Genomic DNA, 25,343 nt, shown 5'->3' on the forward strand with positions numbered 1-25,343 from the left:
TCTGAATGAACCTCAGTGCTGTAATAGTGTTAATGAAATGGTGGCCCTGTCATTATTTTGTCAGTTGTTGATGAGTGATTAGTATATCAACATGGGATTGATATTTTGTAAAAGTTATGGCACAAGTTTATGTATTAAAATTGGACAAAAATACATGTTAAGTGTGATGAGAAAAATAAAACATGATCTGATGGTAGCAAAAATATGCAAAGAACAGTTAACAATCCTGTATGGCGGCTAGTTGACAAAGACTAAGGTTTGAATGTTTGAACTATTTGCTCTGGCTCAGATTATGGATACAAAATCTGAAATTATCTAACACTGAATAGATTTAATAAATGTGTTTAACTATTAAGTGTCTGGAAGTGGTGAAAAGAGACCTCTGCTATGACTATGTAAGTCACTCGTGGACTAGGAAATATATTACGTCAATGAATGACAATATTATTGAAAGGATAATTGCTACTCACTGTATAGAGGAGGTGATGAGTCGCAGACAGACATAACAAAAAGACTGCTATACGTCTAAGATTACGGCCAAAAGCCCTTCTTATAAAGTTGAAAACACACACACACACATTCACACAAGCACAACTCACACACATGTTACCACTGTTTCTGGCCACTGAGGCCAGTCTGCCAGCAGCTGCACCTGATAGGAGAAGCAGTCTGTGGGTGATGGTGTTAAGGAGGAGACTGGGGCCGGGAGGGTGTGGTGGTGGTGGTGGGATGTATGGGACAGATCTTGCATCTAACTATGTTGCAAGGATATGAGCCATGAGGCAAGGAGTTGGGAATAGGGGTGGAGTAGGAGTGGACAGGAATATTGCGTAGGTTTGGTGGGCACCACAATACCACTGGGAGCAAAGGGGAGGATAGTGGGTCGAGTTTTCTTCAATTTAGGCCATGATGAGAGGTAGTTGAAACCCTGGCAGACTATGTGATTCAGTTGCTCCAGTACTGGGTGGTACTGAGTCACGAGAGGAGTGCTCCTTTGTGGCCAGGTGGTTGGTATGAGGGAGATGGTGGGTGATTGGAGACAGGGCATGGGAGATTTGTTTCTGTACAAGGTTGGGAGGGTAATTACAGTCTATCAAGACCTCAGTGAGACCCTGGTATGTCTAGAGAGGGACTGCTCATCAGTAAAGATGCAACAGCCATGGGTGGCTAGGCTGTATGGAAGGGATTTCTTGGATTGGGTGGCAACTGTAGAAATTGAGGTAGTGCTGATGGTTGTGGTAGGTTTGATACGGACTGAGGTACTGAGGAAGCTATCTTTGAGTTGGAGGTCAGCATCAAGAAAGGTGGCCTGTTGGGTTGAGGAGGACCAGTTGAAACGAATGGGGGGGGGAGGTGTTGAGATTCTGTAGGAATGGTTATAGGGTGTCCTCATCCTCAGTACAGATCAAGATGTCATCATTGAATCTGAACCAGGTGAGGGGTTTGGGATTCTGAGTGATTAGGAAGGATTCCTGTAGATGGGCCTAGAATAAGTTGGCATACAATGGTGACATGTAGGTGCCCATTGTTAAACCATGGATATGTTTGTAGGTAAAGCCTTCAAAGGAGGAGTAATTGTGAGTGAGGAAATACTGGATCATGGTGACCAGGAAGGAGGTTGTAGGTTTGGAGTCAGTTGGGCATTGGGAACGGTAGTGTTGAATAACAGCAGGGCTCCTCCAAACTCCCCACACTTCTTCTTTATGCTTCCTAAAGTTGATAAACCCAAACATCCAGAATACTCTGTTGTGGTTGGTTGCTGCGCGTCCACAGTCTCTCTGCTTTCTTGGACCAACCTATTGACCGTAACCTCTACCTAGCCTCTATATAAAAGACACCAACAGTTTCCACCATCAACTCTCAACAGTCCCTGTTTTTTTACCATATGACACCATACACGTCGCTATCGATGCCACTTCCCTCTACACTAACATCCCCAATTCTCCCTTGCCACTATTGAACACTATATTTCCAAATGCCCAGCTGATACCAGACCTACAACCTCCTTCTTGGGTTTGGCCTTGTTCCATTGAATTACTTGTTTTATTATTGTCTGATTCATTATGATGTGAGAAACAGTTGACATGGTAATGCTGAACTTTGGAGTTCATACAAATTGTGGGTCCCCTTATAACCGGTTGCTAAGCCAGTTAAAGATTGGAGGAATGCAAGGGCATACCCCTTGCATTAAGATTGTGTCTAGTGAAGCATTACAGTGTGCAAACCAACATTCTTCTTTTAATTATACTGTAATAAGTATGGAAATTAGCAGTCTGTCTTATTTGAATTGTATTGGGGCCTCAAACATGATTTCCCAGCAGCAAGCGAAAACATGTCTGTAGGAAACAGTTTCTCCTTTCCCATTGAGTAGATCAATTTTGATGAGTCTCGCATGAGGTAAGCATACTGTTTCAGGTTGCAAAAATATTTTCATTTCTTCTCCGGAGTGGAGAGTGTGCTGTTTTCAAATTTACTAGCAATTTAAAGCTGTGTGCCAGCCATAAACTTGAGTCCAGAACCTTATCTTTCACAGAGAGTGTTCTTACTGACGCAACTATTCAGGCATGGCTGATACCTGCCCTCACAGTCTTACTTCTGACAGTGCCTCATCTCCTACTTTCCAAACTTCAAAGAAGTTCTCTTAAATACATCATACGACTAGCACTTCTGGAAGAAAGGATATTGTGGATAAATAGCTGTGCCACATTCAGGAAACAGTCTCTTCCTGAGGTTAGTTCATTCTGGAAGCAATCCCATAAACTGTGGTTAAGTCATTTCTCTACAGTATCCTTTCTTTCAGGAGTGCTAGTCCCACAAGGTATGCAGGACAACTTTTGTGAACTTTGAAATGTAGGAGGAAAAGGAAGTTACTGGCAGAAGTAAGGTCAAGTACAGGTTGTGAATTGTGCCTGGATAAATGAGTGTGTAAGAACATTTCGTGCAGAATGTCAGGTTTTGGGTTAAAGTCACAGTCCAGCGCACAGTTTTAAAATGCCAGGAAATTTAAAATAATTCCTTAATAATCCAACCAATCCTGTTACTTTTGTATTAAATTAGTGTGTTGTTTGTGCAGAGTGTTATCTGTGACACTAAGACTATAGTAATAGCTCTTACCTGAATTCTTCGAATGGATCAAGGTATCTCTCAAGCTTGTTTGGTCAGGGATTGTGTAAAAGGTTTGCAGTGTATTGTACTTCTCTAGCATAACAGATTATATTGTGTAACTGAAACAGTATATGCAGTTATAGTGTAATGTACATTGCGAATATGGGTGCATTGTGGATTAAAATGTGGTTATGTCAGAGATGGAAAATATGCAGTTCCTATCTCCTGAGAACCATCTCAGCTAGTCAGTTTAATGTGGACTCTTAAGCTTTTAGCTACTTGGAATTTTTTGTGGATACAAAGCATTTTGAGAGGAAAAAATTGTTAAATTCTGAAAAATCTGGCAGGACTATCTTATATTCCGTTCTAGAACCTTTGAATTCATAGCCTGAGTTCTCACCATTGACAAATTTTATTATGTCTTAGATGTAAGGGTTTGATTGCAGATTTTTCTATGGTTTTGGATCTCATCTAGATTACTGGAAAATTCTGGGGAACATTATGGCTTTAGTTTTCCTCTATTTCGTTACAGATAGCAATGAAACGAGTGCGTCCCCCTCAAGTTCCAGCTGCTGCGCCGCAAACGGGTTCGGGCCGTAGTGTGCTGATGCAGTGGTTTCCCCAGTGGTGGTATACCAGCCCATCTACATCAGCTTCTACTTCTACATCCTCCCAGCAGCAGACGGAACAGAATCCGATAGAAGATCAGTTACTTGACGCATTAGCAGACACACTAGAAAATAACACTTTGCTACGCCGTGATGTTGTATTTGGACAGTGCAATTTCACATTGAAGTGGGGTACTTTCAACTTGTGCACAAGTACTGAAGATCGGAAGAAGTAAGTAACTTTTGGAAATTTGGCTTGTTGCACATAGTGTGAAAATTTGTTCACTGCTACTTGGAATTCACTTGGTAGAAGTAGAATATTTTATAAATGAAAATAAAGGCAGTTCATGTAAGTTTATCTGATACTGAAATGGAACTTCTACTTCCCAGTGGCCAAAAGTGGGTGAACTGGAGCATGATGGACACACACACAAGAAGTTAGAAAATAACTGAATTTGCAACTTTTAGAACTTTGGGAAGTTTCTGTGTCAGGAGGATTGAAGATGAAAAATGAGGGGAGAAACTGTTACTCCAAACTCTAGAGTAAATGACAGGGACTCTACTCTTTCATCCCCATCCTTTAACTCTCATATCTCCATAGGCATCCTGTTATTTGTTTGGAGTTTAGTCCTCTTGCACCTGTGAATTACTGACTGCTCATTATTCATATTTTGGTAGTCAGATTTTTATTATTTTTGTTCTTGTTATCTTCAGTTCCACACTACACTTGTCTCTCTTCTTAAGACATTTTTGGAATGAGTGTTTAGAAGGGTTGGCCCTTGTATCTTATGTGGATAGTATTGCAGCTCTTTTAATAATGAGCAGTAGAGGTGGGTCGAACTCGTTCATTCCCATGAACTACTTCATTCATTTCACTCTTTGCCGTGAAGCGTTCAAATGAAGTAGTTCATTCACGAAGTACGGAAGCCTGGCGAAGTTGCTCAGCCGCGGCTACGCTCGCTTCGCCTCGCTCGTACAAAAAGCTTCGTAATACTTCATAATTTTACCAACAGATGGCCGAACTATGCAGTAACGTGCACGCAACGTTTTACGCTCTTACAGCGTCTGAGCTAACTTAAATAGAGCATGGTCGAAGGGGACAAAGGAAAGATAAACAGAGAAGCCTGTCACATATAAAGAAGGTATTACATTTAATCTTGCTCGACATTTTCTCATGAAGCGCCCAAAAAAGTCTTTATCTGCAAAGTGAAACATTATTTGTTGTATTCATGGACTGAAAACTAGGGCTACAAACGAAATGCATTCCAGTTTTATGTTCCTTTTAAAATTTAATCCAAAATAGAATGTGTATGTTTACCACTGTCACAAAGTCTATATATCTACGTTAGGTAATTATTCAGAAGTTTTCCTGTAGATTTTATTTTTGTTGAGAATAATAACCCTCCAGATTCAAAACAGTTTAAACTGTCACCTACAGTCATTGGTACGATTTCAGGTAAAATCCCTCTTTCAGTGTTATTAACAAACCTTTTATTTTCATGTTGGCTGTGCGTGCTCACACAGCCAGCCTCTTCGTTTGCATCTGTAATATTCATTGGTCCGCAAGATGTCAGCACTGCAGGAAGCAGCTGACACTTCCTTCCCCTCGCCCCTCACCGCCACAACCCCTCACTAACCTATCATTTCCCACAAACGCCGCGCGATTCGTCGACAGGCAGTAGAGGGGGAACTGAAGTGAAGGGAGAATGAGTGACGTACCGCCAATGTAATGGGATGAGGGAGAGGGGAAGAGAGTGAGTGAACTAGAAGAAAGTGTGGAGTGTGTTAGCTGTGAAGAGTTTGAAGTACCAGTTCATTGAAATTGAGTGGTTAGTTCACACTTCACTGGAGTGAAGCGTTCATTTGAACGACTCATTCACGAGCTCCCCATCACTAATGAGCAGGTATCAATAATGAAACTGTGCAATATGAAGGGTGGATTGATTTTTCAGAAATGAGTAAAGATAAAAGGATACTTACGTTAAACACATAGTGCAGTTCTATGTTTTTACCCAAAATATTTGTTTATTCTTTAAATAACTGTCTTTGTATGTATTATAATGTTGCTTGTTTCTATCACAACAGTTTTAAAACAAAGGGTTCAAATCATCTCACTGCTGTAGAGGATAGCATTGTAGGAAAACGTATATATTCTAATGACAAAACTTAAATTACAGCCTCTAGTTGTGTATTGAACATCTTACTGATTTGTTTATATTTGTCCCTAAGCTGTTGCTTAAAAAGTATATTATTTGTTTGTAGGACACCATTCATTGAGCTGCAGTTTGAGAATGTAAAACTTGATTTTGAATCACGGCCACGAACTGGATCGCATCGTTTCGATATTGAACTTGGGGCCATATACTTACGTGATCAGCTGACACAAGACTCAGTGTTTCCTGTGTTAATTGCACCTCAGAATCGTCCTGATTCTGCATCAGCCCTTCCTCGACCAGGGCCAGGTGGACGAACGCCTGCATCTGGTATCCAGAGATTTCTACTTAATACACGTGCAGCAACAGCAGGAGCTGGACCATCAGAAGAACCTCTTTTCTCACTTAGTTACGAGTACAAGCCTTTTGTTCCTGGAACTGACTGCAGGTCAGTGCATGACAGATATGTTGAATTAACAACCCCCCTTCCATGGCTTCTGTATTTTGTCATTACTGATGCATCAGCCATGGTGACATTGTTTGTATTGTTGTAACATATAAAAATAACCTGTTCTGTGATTGTAACTAAATCTGAACATGATGTTTTGTTTGCTGATATTGTAATATTCATTTAAAAGGTTTGGTCTGTGTAAGTGTATCTAGTAATGGTTTGTGTGTATTGGTGCTGCTTCTACTATGACATTTGACCATGTTGTCTATACCTGTATATGGCACATTATGAAATAAAATGTGCATAGTGCCTTTGTATGTCCATTAAGGTCTGACCAGAGCACAACACAGTTTTTATATCACTCACCATTCAGCTGTATGCAGGCGGCAAGTGTTTATTGTCCACACTGCTCCAGATCACATCTGAAAATGTTAATTACGATGTTCAGAGTAACATCAAACAAACTCGAAAATACACTTTCGTATATCCTGAAAATCCTTCTATGAAAATAAGAAGCTACACTTTCCATTTGGTAAATGTTAATCATATGTGTGTGGCCAGAACTAATTACTGATTATACATTACTGTCCAAGTAAAATCAGAATATTTTTGCGCTCTAGTACTGCCTTAAAGTTTACAAATGCTGATGTTATACTGTCAGTAAACTTGTTATAAACAAGAACCATGGCTCAGTTTCATAATGTTACTGAAGTTTCTCAGTGGTATAGACACAAATATCTTAATAATAATAATTCGTGTTCATGCATACATATAAGCACTGTTAGCAAACAGCACTTTCCAATTGTTGGCAAATACGTACACTTCTATAAAACTACTTTCGTCTGATTGTTCACAATATTCGAAATACATTGCGATAACACATTAGCAGAAACTCTACTGTTTTCTGCATAATGCTTTGTACTTTAGGATATGGCACTATCTGGCTGCTGGCACAAGTCCCAACATAGGCTGACTGCCTTGCGTCCATTGTAAGGGCAATGACCAACTCTGTTGACAATGCCTCAAATCAAATTACGAGCACCGGCACCAATGAAATGTTGAAATACTGCCCAAAGTTGCATGACAGTATGCTCACATCTTGTCACAATTTAGCGCACATCTATCTTGTGTTTATGGTTTTGGACAATAATTCTTCTGTGGAAGCTTAAATATTTATGTACCTGTTTGCATTATTGCCAATTTTATTTGCTGCAAAATGCATTTGTATTTATGAATTACTGAATAAGTTTACTGCAGTAATAGCATTACATATTACAGAAAAAATATTGTATATAAATACAAAGATGAGGTGACTTACCGAACAAAAACGCTGGCAGGTCGATAGACACACAAACAAACACAAACATACACACAAAATTCAAGCTTTCGCAACAAATTGTTGCCTCATCAGGAAAGAGGGAAGGAGAGGGGAAGACGAAAGGAAGTGGGTTTTAAAGGAGAGGGTAAGGAGTCATTCCAATCCCGGGAGCGGAAAGACTTACCTTAGGGGGAAAAAAGGACAGGTATACACTCGCACACACGCACATATCCACCCACACATACAGACACAAGCAGACATATTTAAAGACAAAGAGTTTGGGCAGAGATGTCAGTCGAGGCAGAAGTGTAGAGGCAAAGAAGTTGTTGAAAGACAGGTGAGGTATGAGTGGCGGCAACTTGAAATTAGCGGAGATTGAGGCCTGGCGGATGACGAGAAGAGAGGATACACTGAAGGGCAAGTTCCCATCTCCGGAGTTCGGATAGGTTGGTGTTGGTGGGAAGTATCCAGATAACCCGGACGGTGTAACACTGTGCCAAGATGTGCTGGCCGTGCACCAAGGCATGTTTAGCCACAGGGTGATCCTCATTACCAACAAACACTGTCTGCCTGTGTCCATTCATGCGAATGGACAGTTTGTTGCTGGTCATTCCCACATAGAATGCGTCACAGTGTAGACAGGTCAGTTGGTAAATCACGTGGGTGCTTTCACACGTGGCTCTGCCTTTGATCGTGTACACCTTCCGGGTTACAGGACTGGAGTAGGTAGTGGTGGGAGGGTGCATGGGACAGGTTTTGCATCGGGGGCGGTTACAAGGATAGGAGCCAGAGGGTAGGGAAGGTGGTTTGGGGATTTCATAGGGATGAACTAACAGGTTACGAAGGTTAGGTGGACGGCGGAAAGACACTCTTGGCGGAGTGGGGAGGATTTCATGAAGGATGGATCTCATTTCAGGGCAGGATTTGAGGAAGTCGTATCCCTGCTGGAGAGCCACATTCAGAGTCTGGTCCAGTCCCGGAAAGTATCCTGTCACAAGTGGGGCACTTTTGTGGTTCTTCTGTGGGGGATTCTGGGTTTGAGGGGACGAGGAAGTGGCTCTGGTTATTTGCTTCTGTACCAGGTCGGGAGGGTAGTTGCGGGATGCGAAAGCTGTTTTCAGGTTGTTGGTGTAATGATTCAGGGATTCCGGACTGGAGCAGATTCGTTTGCCACGAAGACCTAGGCTGTAGGGAAGGGACCATTTGATGTGGAATGGGTGGCAGCTGTCATAATGGAGGTACTGTTGCTTGTTGGTGGGTTTGATGTGGACAGACGTGTGAAGTTGGCCATTGGACAGGTGGAGGTCAACGTCAAGGAAAGTGGCATGGGATTTGGAGTAGGACCAGGTGAAACTGATGGAACCAAAGGAGTTGAGGTTGGAGAGGAAATTCTGGAGTTCTTCTTCACTGTGAGTCCAGATCATGAAGATGTCATCAATAAATCTGTACCAAACTTTGTGTTGGCAGACTTGGGTAACCAAGAACGCTTCCTCTAAGCGACCCATGAATAGGTTGGCGTACGAGGGGGCCATCCTGGTACCCATGGCTGTTCCCTTTAATTGTTGGTATGTCTGGCCTTCAAAAGTGAAGAAGTTGTGGGTCAGGATGAAGCTGGCTAAGGTGATGAGGAAAGAGGTTTTAGGTAGGGTGGCAGGTGATCGGCGTGAAAGGAAATGCTCCATCGCAGCGAGGCCCTGGACGTGCGGAATATTTGTGTATAAGGACGTGGCATCAATGGTTACAAGGATGGTTTCCGGGGGTAACAGATTGGGTAAGGATTCCAGGCGTTCAAGGAAGTGGTTGGTGTCCTTGATGAAGGATGGGAGACTGCATGTAATGGGTTGAAGGTGTTGATCTACGTAGGCAGAGATACGTTCTGTGGGGGCTTGGTAACCAGCTACAATGGGGCGGCCGGGATGATTGGGTTTGTGGATTTTAGGAAGAAGGTAGAAGGTAGGGGTGCGGGGTGTCGGTGGGGTCAGGAGGTTGATGGAGTCAGGTGAAAGGTTTTGCAGGGGGCCTAAGGTTCTGAGGATTCCTTGAAGCTCCGCCTGGACATCGGGAATGGGGTTACCTGGAATCCTTACCCAATCTGTTACCCCCGGAAACCATCCTTGTAACCATTGATGCCACGTCCTTATACACAAATATTCCGCACGTCCAGGGCCTCGCTGCGATGGAGCATTTCCTTTCACGCCGATCACCTGCCACCCTACCTAAAACCTCTTTCCTCATCACCTTAGCCAGCTTCATCCTGACCCACAACTTCTTCACTTTTGAAGGCCAGACATACCAACAATTAAAGGGAACAGCCATGGGTACCAGGATGGCCCCCTCGTACGCCAACCTATTCATGGGTCGCTTAGAGGAAGCGTTCTTGGTTACCCAAGTCTGCCAACACAAAGTTTGGTACAGATTTATTGATGACATCTTCATGATCTGGACTCACAGTGAAGAAGAACTCCAGAATTTCCTCTCCAACCTCAACTCCTTTGGTTCCATCAGTTTCACCTGGTCCTACTCCAAATCCCATGCCACTTTCCTTGACGTTGACCTCCACCTGTCCAATGGCCAACTTCACACGTCTGTCCACATCAAACCCACCAACAAGCAACAGTACCTCCATTATGACAGCTGCCACCCATTCCACATCAAACGGTCCCTTCCCTACAGCCTAGGTCTTCGTGGCAAACGAATCTGCTCCAGTCCGGAATCCCTGAATCATTACACCAACAACCTGAAAACAGCTTTCGCATCCCGCAACTACCCTCCCGACCTGGTACAGAAGCAAATAACCAGAGCCACTTCCTCGTCCCCTCAAACCCAGAATCCCCCACAGAAGAACCACAAAAGTGCCCCACTTGTGACAGGATACTTTCCGGGACTGGACCAGACTCTGAATGTGGCTCTCCAGCAGGGATACGACTTCCTCAAATCCTGCCCTGAAATGAGATCCATCCTTCATGAAATCCTCTCCACTCCGCCAAGAGTGTCTTTCCGCCGTCCACCTAACCTTCGTAACCTGTTAGTTCATCCCTATGAAATCCCCAAACCACCTTCCCTACCCTCTGGCTCCTATCCTTGTAACCGCCCCCGATGCAAAACCTGTCCCATGCACCCTCCCACCACTACCTACTCCAGTCCTGTAACCCGGAAGGTGTACACGATCAAAGGCAGAGCCACGTGTGAAAGCACCCACGTGATTTACCAACTGACCTGTCTACACTGTGACGCATTCTATGTGGGAATGACCAGCAACAAACTGTCCATTCGCATGAATGGACACAGGCAGACAGTGTTTGTTGGTAATGAGGATCACCCTGTGGCTAAACATGCCTTGGTGCACGGCCAGCACATCTTGGCACAGTGTTACACCGTCCGGGTTATCTGGATACTTCCCACCAACACCAACCTATCCGAACTCCGGAGATGGGAACTTGCCCTTCAGTATATCCTCTCTTCTCGTCATCCGCCAGGCCTCAATCTCCGCTAATTTCAAGTTGCCGCCACTCATACCTCACCTGTCTTTCAACAACTTCTTTGCCTCTACACTTCTGCCTCGACTGACATCTCTACCCAAACTCTTTGTCTTTAAATATGTCTGCTTGTGTCTGTATGTGTGGGTGGATATGTGCGTGTGTGCGAGTGTATACCTGTCCTTTTTTCCCCCTAAGGTAAGTCTTTCCGCTCCCGGGATTGGAATGACTCCTTACCCTCTCCTTTAAAACCCACTTCCTTTCGTCTTCCCCTCTCCTTCCCTCTTTCCTGATGAGGCAACAATTTGTTGCGAAAGCTTGAATTTTGTGTGTATGTTTGTGTTTGTTTGTGTGTCTATCGACCTGCCAGCGTTTTTGTTCGGTAAGTCACCTCATCTTTGTATTTATGTATAATTTTTCCCACGTGGAATGTTTCCTTCCATTATATAGAAAAAATATTGTTTTCTATAAGTGAAGTGTGTAATAAAAGAAGAATATCTTTATCTAATGCAATGAAAATGAGAGATAGGGTGGGGCAGAGGAAGCTGTAATGGGGCTGACAGAGACACTAAATTACAAACCTATTAAAAATCCTTCAATCAGGGGAAAACAAGTAAAACAGGGAATGGAAGCATCTATTTGTCTTACCTGTACTGCTCAGTATTTACAACAGAGCTCTTTGCCCTGTATCCGGTGACACAGGCTTTTAAATTGCGTCATCTACTCCGACTCTCGCAGTGCCCTTCAAAGCCTTTGTGTGTATGTATCATCCATCCCTTAGTGCAATGGGTCCAGGAAAGCTGTCATTCGCTCACTCTTCATGGAGCTACTGTGATGTTTGTGTGTGTTCCTGGTCACGTCTGTCTGACATGAAACGAGGCCACTGACGCTGTTGTCAAGGCTGCAGTCTCTTACCTCAGTCTGCTAGCTCTTATATCCCCTGCGATGATCTCTCTGTTGCTGTGTGCCAGCAGGTTGTGTCACTTTGCCATCGTTTAGTTAAGTTATGTAATGTTCTGTAGATCATTTTCTCGATTTTTTTTTTTTTTTTTTTTTTTTTTTTTTTTTTTTTTTTTTTTTTTTTTTTTTTTTAAAAATCGATATGATGTGGAACAAGTCAGCTTACAAGATATATATATATATATATATATATATATATATATATATATATATATATATACACACATGAATAGTGCTAATATTAATATTTCTGAAATTTTTAGTTCTACACATGCAACTACATTTAGAGGTACAATTTTTTTTTTTATCAGTTCTGAAACAGAAACTCATCCATGAAATAGAAGGAGTTGTCAAAAAGAAATGATTTTAAGCTAGATTTAAAACTTGATCTGCTATCTGCCAGACACTTTATGTTGTTGGACAAATGATCAAAGATTTTTGTTGCTGAATAATGTACTACTTCTTGAGAAACTGACAACTTCAATAATGGATAGGAAAGGTCATTTTTCCCTTTTGTGTTGTACATATGAACATCACTGTTCTTCGCAAATTGAGACGGATTATTTATAATGAATTTCATTAGCGAATATATGTACTCTGATTGTGCAGTTAAAATACCTAACTCCTTGAATAGGTGCCTACATGACGTCCTTGGGTGAACACCACTAATTGTTGTTACTGCTCACTTTTGTGCAATCAATACTTTATGTCTAAGTGGAGAGTTACCCCAGAAAACAATTCCATAAGACATAATTGAGTGGAAATATGCAAAGTACGTTAGGGGGCTGATCTGTTTATTACCAATAGTAGCGATTATACAAAGAGCGAAAGAAGCCTAACTTAATTGTTTGAGAAGCTCAGTAATATGCTTCTTCCAGTTCAAGTTGTCATCAATGTGAACACCCAAAAATGTGGAGAAATCTACCCTGTTAACTGAGGTCTGTTCATATGCTACTATTTGGTGTACAAAACTGGATATAGTGAGTTTTTTTTTAAATTTAGGGAGAGTCCATTTTCTGAGAACCACTTAATAATTTTTTGAAAGCTTGTGGCCTTGTGGTAGCGTTGTCGCTTCCCGCGCACAGGGTCCCGGGTTCGATTCCCGGCTGGGTCAGGATTTTCCCTGCCTCATGATGACTGGGTGTTGTGTGTTCATCATCATTATTTCATCATCATTGACTCGCAAGTCGCCAAAGTGGCGTCAACTAAAAAGGACTTGCAATATGGCGGCCGAACTTCCCCTCATGGGGCCTCCCGGCCAACAATGCCATACGATCATTTCATTTTTCTGGAATGGGATTTATTATAACACCTGTGTCATCTGCAAAAAATACTAATTCTGCTTGCTGGACGTTAAGTGTGAGATCATTCACAGAGGACCCAAAATTGAACCCTGTGATAACTCCCCATTGACTAGAATTTACCACCCTCCCAACATTATTTGTGTTATTCAGCACAACTTTTTGCTTTCTGTTCGTTAAGTATGGTTCAAACCAGCTGTGTGTATAGCCTTCAGTTACATAAAACCTGAGTTTTTCTAAGAATGTGACATGATCCACACAGTCAAATGCCTTGGAAAGATCACAAAAAATACCGACTGGTGATAATTTGTTATTTAGGGCTTGTACTATTTGATGAGTATATGTGTAGATCGCGTTCTCAGTCGAGTGACGCTTCCAGAATCCGAACTGTGACATGCTGAGTAAATAATTTTCACTTAAATGTGAGACTACTCTTGAATACATAGTTTTTTCGAACATTTGAGAAAATGAAGTCAGCAATGAGATTGGTCTGTAATTATTTAAGTCACTCTTGTCCCCTTTCTTATGAAGAGGTTTGACAGTTGCCTATTTCAATCTGTCTGGAAAAATTCCCTGTGCCAGCGAAGCATTACATATATCGCGAAGGACTCCACTTATTAAATCAGAACAACACTTCAAAATTCTGTTAGAGAGTCCATCAACACCACATAAGCTCTTGTTTTTTCAGTATATTTATAATTCCCTTAATTTCAGTGGGGGATGTTGGTGCTATTTCTAAAGGCATAAAGTTATGGGGAATGACTTCTTAAGATGTTTTTTTGCTTCTTCAACTGAGCGCTTTAACCCTATTTTTGCTGCCACATTCAGAAAGTTATTGTTAGAAATACTTGCAACTTGTGAATTATCAGTCACATCATCGTCATTTAGCTTTATTGCTATGGTATGCTGTGCACTCTCAGGCTGCCCTGTTTCCCTTTTGACAATATTCCATATAATTTTAATCTTATTATCCACATTATTAATTTCTGTCAGAAGACATAAGCTTCTCGACTTCTTAATGACTTTCCTTAAAATATTATAGTATCTTTTGTAGTAAGCAAGTAACATCAGATCCTGACGTATTCTGGCCTGTCAATATATTTCTCTCTTTCTCTTACACAACATCTTAATTCCCTTAGTAATCCACAGCTTACTTGACTTTGTAATGGCTTTTTTTGGATAAGGTTTAAGGAAAGAAACTGAAATATTGAGACAAATTTGCAGTGAAATAAATTGAATTTGGCATCAGCATCATTTTTTTGTATACTTCATCCCATTCTACCTCTTCTAGGATGCTCTTAAAACTCTGTACCCTGTTCGCATCAATAAGCCCCCCTGCCTTGTATGAACCTGCCTGAAACCCGTAAAGTGCTATGTGTTATTTCCATTAACTGTGCATCATGATCAGATAGCCCATTAACAACTGGGTACAAATTAATTGTTTCTGCCTGAGCACTGTCTATGAAAATGTTATTGATATGTGACCTACTATCCTGCTGCACACAAGTTGGAAAATTTACAACAGATACTAGATTGAAACAACCAAACAAAGATTCTAGCTCATTTTTCCTATCCGTTTCTTTTAAGAAATCTACATAAAAATCATCACAGACCACTAACTGCTTCTTTTTGTTTGACAGGTAGCTCAACAATGCCTCTAGATTTTTCATGAATAGCTGGAAGTTACCTTCAGGGAATCTGTAGATTGTTACAATTACTATAGAAGTATATTGCAGTAGCAACTCACAAGCACATGCTTCAGGAATCTGATCTACACAAAAACTATTTGTTTCAATATTTTTGACTTTGTGTCCAGTTTTTATATAAGTAGCAACTCCTCCTTTTTCCATGTTGACTCTACATGAATAAGATGCTAATCTGTAATCTCTTAAACTTAACTTCTCCATACCTGCAGTTACATGGTGTTCAGAGAGACACAAAACATCTATACCTTCAGAATTTAACCCATTTTCTAGGCATACAAGAAGCTCATCTATCTTATTTTTCAATCCTCTAATGTTCTGATGAACCACACAAATTTCATTTCTTCAGATACTGCTACATACATTATGGCACTGTTCTGTTTTAATCTCTTTCAGTACTCTCTTTCTGTAACCTTACTCTAACCTAAAAAATGTGTCCCTCTGACTCCAGTAATCACAGGTATTTTGTTTTGTCTGCATGTGGCCCCCTTACATTTTCTGCAAGATCAACTAATCTATCCTTCGCCCTCCTACGCTCCTATTCAGGTGCAGGCCATGACTAGAGTGACCCCACCTCCTAATTGTATCAACAGGCACAGCACAGATGTGAGATTTAGTTTCTGCCAACATTAACTCCCCCTCCCCCCTTCAGCACTCTGTTAACATGGTTGACAACTGTATTAACCCAGGGCTGGTCATGGCACTGCAAAACATCTACAAACCCCACACAAGTGTGAGCTGTTGCTGCTCCTATTACCGTATTTACTCGAATTTAAGCCGCACCTGAAAAATGAGACTTGAAATCGAGGAAAAAAAAATTTCCCGAATCTAAGCCGCACCTGAAATCTGAGACTTGAAATTCAAGGGGAGAGAAAAGTTTTAGGCTGCACCTCCAAATTGAAACAAAGTTGGTCCATTGTAATATGAGACACAATTTAGGTCAAATGAATGACGATACAGCTATAGTAGTTCGGTTCGAGTCGTAAGCTTAGCAGTTACGCTTTACCAGGTAGCCGTTGCTATGCGTCAGGCGCTCTGTCCGTATTTATACGGGTACCCTTCCTTTTTCTCGTGCTTCGTCTGGTTTGAATTGATTGCTTATTTTTCTTTGATCTGATAAGTGCTGTTCTCTTTGTTATAGGTGTTTCCGTCACTAAAAGCTGAAAATGCATTACTGTACTGTGTCATGCATTGTTTGTCGCATTCTGATAATGAGTGTTTACAGCCTGTCGCCGCTCGTGGCATGGCTTGCTTTTGTGCACGCTACCGCCGCTTACAATTAAAAAAACAAAGAGAGTAATCGTCTCATTAGCGAAACAATGGCAAGAGACTGCTATGTGTTGTTACTTACACTGCTGCTTTCTTTGATAACGATCAACAAGAACCAAATAATAGACTGCGTATGATAGATGATGTTCTGAACAAGAGTTAAGTGAAAATTTTTCTCCGTTTGAAAATCTTTGCAAACGCCTCTTTAGTACATTACATTCTGCACAGAAATTAGTCATCTTAGATTTAAAAATCTAGTCAATTGCTGTGCTTCATTCCTGACTGTATCGCTATTAGGCATAAGAATAATACGAATATAAACATGACATGATATGTGTATTCTCTCGCGTCTGCTGTTGTCTCACTCAGTTTTGTAGGCAGACAGGATTTAAATGAGATAGCAGCAAACACGAAAGAATACACGGCAAAATGTTTATATTCGTATTATTCTTATGGTGAAGAGAATACTGCATGTGATTCACAATTCATAAAAGTTCCTTTTAGCAACAATTTCTTCTCACAGGTAGGAAAAGATTCAGTACTCAGAGTTGGCCATATCGACAAACATCCCAAATAGTCTTGCCAGTTGGATTTTCGTAGTACAATGAAATGCTGCTACATTCAAAGATGAACAATACAGAATTTGTATTTACTTTGTTGGATAATGTATGAAAATGCAGTGGTCGAAACTCAGGGCGGAGAAAAAAAGCTCGTCTTCCACTTTTTTTTTATTTATTTACTGACGCAAAGGTTTTGGTGCCAGTATTTATCTTTGTGCCTGCGAAGCATTACATATATTAGACGACAGAAGTTAGTTGTGGCGGCACCTACCAACATTTTTCAGAACTTCTGCTTACTTTGCACTCGATTCTAAGCCACAGGCGGTTTTTCGGATTACAAAAACCGGAAAAAAAGTGCAGCTTAGATTCGAGTAAATACGGTACGTCACCACTGGTCCTCCTTCCATGGGAACTAGCTCCAGGTTATTAAGCCTCTCCCAGCAGCTTGTACAATCTCCTCTCGGCCCTCTCACTGTGAGATCATTTTAACTAGGTTGCATATCAAGCACTGTCTTTTTAGCCAGCACTATTTGTTAAGTGGTGGGGGAGCTCATTGTGCCAAACTTTTGGCAGACTGCCATTTCCTGATGGAATGCCCTTTTTTTAACCACTTACATTCCCGTTTGTGTTTGCTATCCAAGTTACCTGCTGTTATAGCGAACAACGCGCAGGCTGTCAACTGCATTTTACTTTTTATCCGGTGTAGCAATGTGGCAAATGCCACTTAATTTTTCATTCTGGACCTCTGTTTCTCTATGGGCATTTTATAGACCTTTCTCCATGCCCCTGTTTTTAGCTGTCTTTTCTTCCATTGTTTGGGATTGACATGCAGTTGTTTTTAACTCCTCTCTTTGTCTTTGTGTTCTACACTTTTGACATGGGCACATATGACTCTAGTTGTTTTTGTACCCTAAAACAAAACAAACAAACCATCACACTGTGTACTTCAGGGTGTGTGCATTGATGCCCCTCGGGTCACTTTCTGAGGGCTTTTATTGTCAATTCTGATCAGTGTGTTTTCTTTGGCAACCCATAAAAGAGAAATAAAAAAAAAGCCTTTGTGGTTTCAACTCTGGATGTCGTAGTTCTGATCTCCCGTCACAGAAGAGGCATTAAAAGAAGGGGTGAAATGTGGGATGGGGGTAAGAGGCGTGTGACATCCTTCCACCATATGACATGACCATAGTGGCACTAGGTGGAAATGTGTTGAAATTTCCTGTTTATTTCACATCATCAACAGTGATGGATTTACATATAGGCCCACTAGGCATGGGCCTGGGGTCGGCATCTTAAGGGAGGCAACATTTTTTGCTTTGTACTCATTTTAACCTTTTACATTTTAGAATAGCCGCACTTACAAATGACAAAATTTTTTAATATTGTTAAACAACTTGCTAGTTTAAAGAAGCCTTAAGAATGAAATTTGACAATACAAGCTTGGAAATATACATAGTTTACTTGCTGACTGAATGGAAATTTAACATTGGGTTTCCATCTGGTATCATATTCATGCTTGTTCAAAATATTATGAAGTAAGCTGTGAGGATGGCAATCTACAATACAGTGTTTGAAATGTCATTATTCTGATAATGTTGTCGGCTTCTACTTAACCCTACCATATTTTCCCCCAGGAAAATATGGGGACCCCTGAAAAGCTGTGATAAACTAATCAGCAGTTTCTTAAATACATGCATGAGCCTCAGTATGTAAAACCCAACTCTACTTATTTCTTGTAGATATTACGGGGAAGTGTCAGGTAAACCCTCTGATACTGTAATTAAGGTGAAAGTTCTGTGGTCTTCGGTATCTGAGCAATGATTTAATGACACCCATTTAACAAAATTGTTGATACTGGAAATGTTTTACATTTTTAAACACATGTTTATATGATAATAACATAAGCAGAATATCTAATAATGTGCGAAATACACTTTCAACAGTTTAAATTTTTTTATCTATTTACTTAGTTACTTTTTTTGGAAAAAAAAGAAGGAACAAACTTCTGTTTGTCTCATTTATTGTGCTGCAGCCTTTACAATATCAAAGTTCCCACTCTGTGCAATCGAATAGTATGTGGCATTGCAAATTTTATATTAAACTTCTTAACTAACCTTCTTTTTCTCCAAGGAAAGGTTATTTTTATTTTAGGTTGGAACAAAAGGTGCATTTGCATGTAGACATAACAGCAGTGTTTACACAAATGACAACACACCACATCAACTGCCAGTAAGACTACTTCAACTTTGTTGTCTGTCTTATCTGCCCACAGAAACCACTAAAATGTTACAAGAATAAGTGAGATAAGAGTCAATCCAACACACCTTACTGCAAGAAATTGCAAAAATTATTTGCTTTTCAAATACCAGTAGGTGGACTTGTGCCGCGATATTGACGTTGACCTTGAACCCTCGGGCCGACGTGGTTCAAATGATGATCATATCTGCAGAACACACTAATGTACATGTCCTGTGAATATAAGTGTCCTGTCCGTAGTTGTTCAAGGTTCTGTGCATGATAGCAATGGAGATACTATCGAAGACAGTGCTGCCAAAGCAGGGTTACTAAACTCAGCCTTCCGAAATGCCTTCTCAAAAGAAGATAACGTAAATATTCCAGAATTCAAATCAAGAACCGCTGCCAACACCAGTAACGTAGTAGTAGATATCCTCAGAATAGTGAAGCAACTTAAATCACTTAATAAAAGCAAGTCTTCTGGTCCAGACTGTATACCAATTAGGTTTCATTCAGAGTATGCTGATGCATTAGTTGCACAGGTCACGCCAATATTCAAGAAAGGTAGTAGGAGTGATCCACTTAATTACAGGCCCATATCATTATCGTCGATATGCAGCAGGATTTTGGAACATTTATTGTGTTCGAACATTATGAATTGCCTCAAAGAAAATTATCTATTGACACACAGTCAGCATGGGTTTAGAAACCATCGTTATTGTGGAGCACAACTAGCTCTTTATTTGCATGAAGTGTTGAGTGTTATTGACAAGGGATTTCAGATCAATTCCGTATTTCTGGACTTCTGGAAAGCTTTTGACACTGTACCACACAAGCGACTTGTAGGAAAAACTGCGTGCTTATGGAATATCATCTCAGTTATGTGTCTGGATTTGTGATTTCCAGTCAGAGAGGTCGCAGTTCGTAGTAATTGACGGCAAGTCATCGAGTAAAACAGAAGTGATTTCTGGCGTTCCCCAAGATAGTGTTATAGGCCCTTTGCTGTTCCTTATCTATATTAACGATTTTGGAGACAGTCTGAGCAGCCGCTTTCGGTTGTTTGCAGATGACGCTGTCATATATCAACTAATGTCATCAGATGATCAAAACAGATTGCAAAACGATTTAGAAAAGATACCTGTCTGGTGCGAAAATTGGCAGTTGACCCTAAATAATGAAAAGTGTGAAGTCATCCATATGAGTGCTAAAAGGAATACATTAAACGTCTATCACACGATAAATCAGTCAAATCTAAAGGCCATAAATTCAACTAAATACCTAGGAATTACAATTAAGAACAACTTAAATTGTAAGGAACACAAAATGTTGTGAGGAAGGCAACCAAGGACTGTGCTTTATTGGCAGGACACTTAGAAAATGTAACAGATCTACTAAGGAGACTGCCTATACTACGCTTGTCCGTCCTCTTTTAGAATACTGCTGCACGGTGTGGGATTCTTACCAGATACATTAAAAAAGTTCAAAGAATGCAGCACGTTTTGTATTATTGTGAAATATGGGGGACAGTGTCACTGTAACGATACAGGATTTGGGCTGGACATCATTAAAGTAAAGGCATTTTTCATTGCGACGGAATCTCCTCATGAAATTCCAATCACCAACTTCCTCCTCCGAATGCAAAAATATTTTGTTGACATTGACCTACATAGGGAGAAACTATCACCACGAGAAAATAATGGAAATTGGAGCTCATGTGGAAAGATGTAGGTGTTCGTTCTTTCCACACGCTATTCAAGACTGGATTATTAGAGAATTGTGAAGGTGGTTTGATGAAACCTCTGCCAGGCACTTAAATGTGATTTGCAGAGTATCCATGTAGATGAGTAGTAGATGCTACTACATCCTGTGCAGATCCCTTCATTTCCGAATAACTATTGCACCTTCTGAATTTCCTTAATATATTCATCTCTTGGTGTCCCTCTAGAATTTTTACACTCTCCCCCACCCCCCCTCCCCTCCCTTTCCCATTTCCTTTAAATACTAACTTGGTTAACCATAGAATGTATTGTACTGACCAGTCGCTTCTTCTGGTCATTTTGGACCACAAATTTCTTTTCTCCCCAATTCTATTCAGTACCTTCTCATTAGTTATGTAATCTTCAGCATTCTTCTGTAGCACCACAATGACTGTTTATCATCCATGTTTCATTTCAGTACATGGCTACACTCCACGCAAATACTTTCAGAAAAGACTTCCTAACACTTGTATCCATATTTCTTCTCATATTTGACGGAAGCTTATTACACTAAACTCTCGCTAATACGGCCCTCAGTAGTCCAGCCTCGCAGTAATCCAGCACACTTCCAGCTTCTAGTCTTTCAACCTGAAATGACACCTACAATAAAGAAATTTGGTCTGCAAAAATGTTGTTAGTTAATTACAATGTTTGACGTTCCTGTACACTTTGAAATTGTGGCTTTCCTTATGGCTCATTATCATTGCTTCTAAAGGGAAACACGTTATGCTAGACCTCAAGCAGAAACTCAAAATTAGATATAAACTGAACTGAGGTTCTTCACAGAAAACCATTGCTACTGGTAACAGTGTTGAATGAACAACTATTTATGACCAAACTTCAGCAGAAAAGAGGTAATCATAAGCTCACGGGAAAGTTACGATGAAACTAATGAAGAAGACGATATAGGAGGAGGGAACATGAGGATATCTCAAAACCACTGGTGCTGATGCTGGAGACATCTTCCTGGAGTACATTATGAAACAATTAGAAACATGGAACGACCTCTGAAATGCTTGTAAAGCCATTGTGTAGTAAAGTATACTACCGTTGCATATCATCATGGTTACAACTAACATTTGGGACATGTTTCATATTGAATGTTGAGTGATACTAATACGCATGTATACACACAAGTGCTAAGTTTTCTGTAAAAATGAATGTATCTTTTGATTTGATAAAGTACGATCCCTATGTGTTTATACTAAATTTTAGAAACTCTCAACAATCCGGCACTCCCACTTATCTGGCACCCATATGTGTGAGGAATGGCCAGTTTAGCAAGAGCCTAATTTATTCACATCCATCAACTAACTTGCAAGACATTCCTCTTTTATATTTTTGATCAGATGAAACAAATTGGGGTAAGAAAAAGAACAAATTTCAGTTCAGTAGAAATTTTGGAAAGGAAACTGCATTAAGAATACATAAACATGTATTAAATTTAATTTTTATCATATCTGTGAATATCTTCATTGCCAAGAAACATAAACTGTGTTTAACTGTGTTTAATTATTTGGTAAATATCCAGTGCCATTTTTAACTTGCTTTGCTGGTGTGTGTGTGTGTGTGTGTGTGTGTGTGTGTGTGTGTGTGTGTGTGTGTGTGCGCGCGCGCGCGCCTGCGCGCATGCCTGCACCAGGCAGAATGATATGAACATGTTATACAGAAGAAACTCCCAATTCCTTATTTGTTGTGGTAAGTATGAGGGTGTTCAAAAAATAAGTTCCGATTGGTTGTGCAATGGAAACCACTGTGAAACTCCAAGATGATGTGTTGGGCAGTGCCTCTGATATACCCATCAAACACATCACATCGCTCTTTTCAGTTCTGAGTGCCCAGTGAGCATGTAAAGACGCCTAGAAAATAGTGTCTCCAACCAATGCCTGGTGAGAAATTTCACCTGAAGCTGTGCAACCCACATAACATAACTGTCGTGCATTTCCTTCTTCAAGACAACTCTCAGCTGCATTCTGCATGGTCAGTGAAGATGCTCCTTCAGCATTTTTGATGGGAAATGTTTGATCACCCAAAATACAACCTGTAAATGGCTCCCTCTGAATTCCATGTCTGCTAACATGAACCGCTGGCTATGAAGACAATATTTTGGCACAGACAATGAGCTGTGGACTAGCGTAGAGAATTGGCAGAAAGCAATGGTGACTGCCTTCTGTGATGAGGGCATTGGAAAGCTGGTACAATGCTCTGATAAATTTCTGATAGGCAACGATGTACATAAGTAACTGGAACTTTTAGTTAACTGTTGCAAATAAAACATTTATAATTTTCACAGTGGTTTCTATTTTGTGGCCGATCGGAACTTACTTTCCGAATACTCCTTATATTGAGTAATGTAAAACTGCAATTTTGATCTATGTTCTTCGAAATTTTGTGTGACATGTACCATTTACAGGTTTCTGGTTTTTCTTATGCTGTGACTCAGGGGACACCTTCTGAAAAATAGTGATGTCATTTTCCAGGAATTCAATTAATTACACTGAATTGGGGTGCATTGTTCAAATAGACACATCGTCTTCCGTCAGTTCTTTCATGATCGTCTTGTATGCATGTGAAGTGGATGGTATTTTTTTCCAGTTTAAACTTAACTCATGACTTGAAAGGACTATGTGCATTAATTCATGTTTGGAGGGAGCAGGATTCATAACCTCATGGCCTTTTGCATTATTATCATTATTATTATTATTATTATTGTTATTGTTATGTCACATCTGTAGTTTAATTGTGAATTTTCCTTCTACAGTATATATTTATATATGTGATTTTAGGTTACATATCCAGTCACAGTCTCTTGACATTGTGTATAACCCTGCTGCAGTGAAGTCTTTGGTAGACTTCTTCACAAGGCCACATAAAAAACCAGATGCGGAGTTGAGGCTTGCTGCTCGCCATCATTATGAAGCAATGAAAAAGAAAACAAAAGAAGAACTTTTACGGAACTGGGAACAAATGCTTGAAGGAGAAGTAGTAAGATATTTCATTTTAAGATTTAACTAAAATTAACACTCATTTAGTGCAGATTTATTAATCTGTATCTATGCTGCTGCACATTTTTCTTTATTTCTTTGATCAAAGAATAAGCTTTAATGAAAATGGCATTGTACACTCATTAGGAACTGAATTGGACAAACATACTAAGTAGCAAGTAACACTCCCTTTCTCCCTGATGCTAGTAGCAATGCAGTGTGACATGGATTTCATTAGATACCATAAACACACTGCTGTGGTCCATTACCCTTTAACTTTTACCACAGTTCATGGAGTTTCCTTGGAGTTAGATTTAAGACCCACTCCAGACATGTGGAATATTACTCCAAACAGTATGACTCAATTTAGGGGTGATGGTTTTGTGCACTGTCTGACTGAAGACACAGGTTGCTTATGGGCTACTGTAAGAACAAAACTAGATGCACATGTTTGGGTTGTGGGTTCCTATATTGCCTGCCAACAAGACATGATGGCAGTCATTTCAGGAGACCCATTTCATCCTGTGTAAATATCCCCATTCAGCAGTTCCTCCTCCACTTGCCTCAGCAGTGTCTTTCAGCAATCAGGATTTGCTGACTCCTGTGGTATCATTGTTCTCGTACCCAGTGATCAGTTGTACCAACATATACTGTGACTCCTCAGTCCAAAAGATCTTTCTATAAGCTTCAAACATCAGTTGACAGTATTCCTGCACTCAAGCTAATCTCTGTGTACTATGCCATACAGTGAGCAAAGTAGAGGAAAATTGGGCAAAATTGTGCTCTTGAGGTTTAATAAGCAATATACTGAAGGAAACTTCACAAATTACAATTATATTTTAACTGGCATTTCATCTGACTTCTGCCTAAACCCGTGTCTAAAATTTAAACTGTAATGCACACTCAGTATAAAATGTAATGCAAAAACTTAGTCTTACTACTGTTGTAAGAATGCATTTCTGGTGGGGTGGTGGGGATAAATTTGTGCATTATTACTAACCCTTCCAGAACCACTGGTTACAACTGTGTACGCTAAATTTTACTGTCTCTTAGTTGAAAAACAAATATTTTCCCCAGTGGAAACCTCATGCATGTGTTTGTGTATGTTCAATATTTTTATCACATACAAGTGCTACCAAATTGTTGGGACTCACTATAAAAATATCAACAAGTCAATATAGCAATGCACAGCAGCTTATGACCACCAGCAGGGCCACTGAGAGCCAGAACTGGGGGCAGGCCCAGATGTGTGATTGGGCCCCATCTCCAAATATAGCAGCCCAATTTTATTGTTATTTTAGAGAAGGTTTGACATGATTTAAATGTAATACAATTCTGGCAAAATTGGAGATAAACAAAAAATGCACACTGGGATGAAATATAGAATAAATGTAATTTCTTATTAAATACTGAACATATCTTCACTAATGCAATTGGTCCGTTCACAACAGGACACAGTGCCAATA

General features: G+C 40.3%; 1 protein-coding gene across 1 annotated transcript in view; it reads left to right on the plus strand.

Moving 5' to 3' along the window:
• The window catches only part of LOC124787832 (vacuolar protein sorting-associated protein 13D), a 557,316-nt gene that overhangs the window by 37,879 nt on the left and 494,094 nt on the right, over window positions 1-25,343 (plus strand). The window contains exons 7-9 of the mRNA XM_047254770.1: window positions 3,638-3,945; window positions 5,976-6,314; window positions 23,680-23,878. Coding sequence (XP_047110726.1) covers window positions 3,638-3,945; window positions 5,976-6,314; window positions 23,680-23,878 — 846 coding nt within the window. The remainder of the gene's footprint in view (window positions 1-3,637; window positions 3,946-5,975; window positions 6,315-23,679; window positions 23,879-25,343) is intronic.

Source organism: Schistocerca piceifrons, chromosome 3, assembly GCF_021461385.2.
Source record: "Schistocerca piceifrons isolate TAMUIC-IGC-003096 chromosome 3, iqSchPice1.1, whole genome shotgun sequence".
NCBI classification, from domain to species: Eukaryota; Metazoa; Arthropoda; class Insecta; order Orthoptera; family Acrididae; genus Schistocerca; species Schistocerca piceifrons.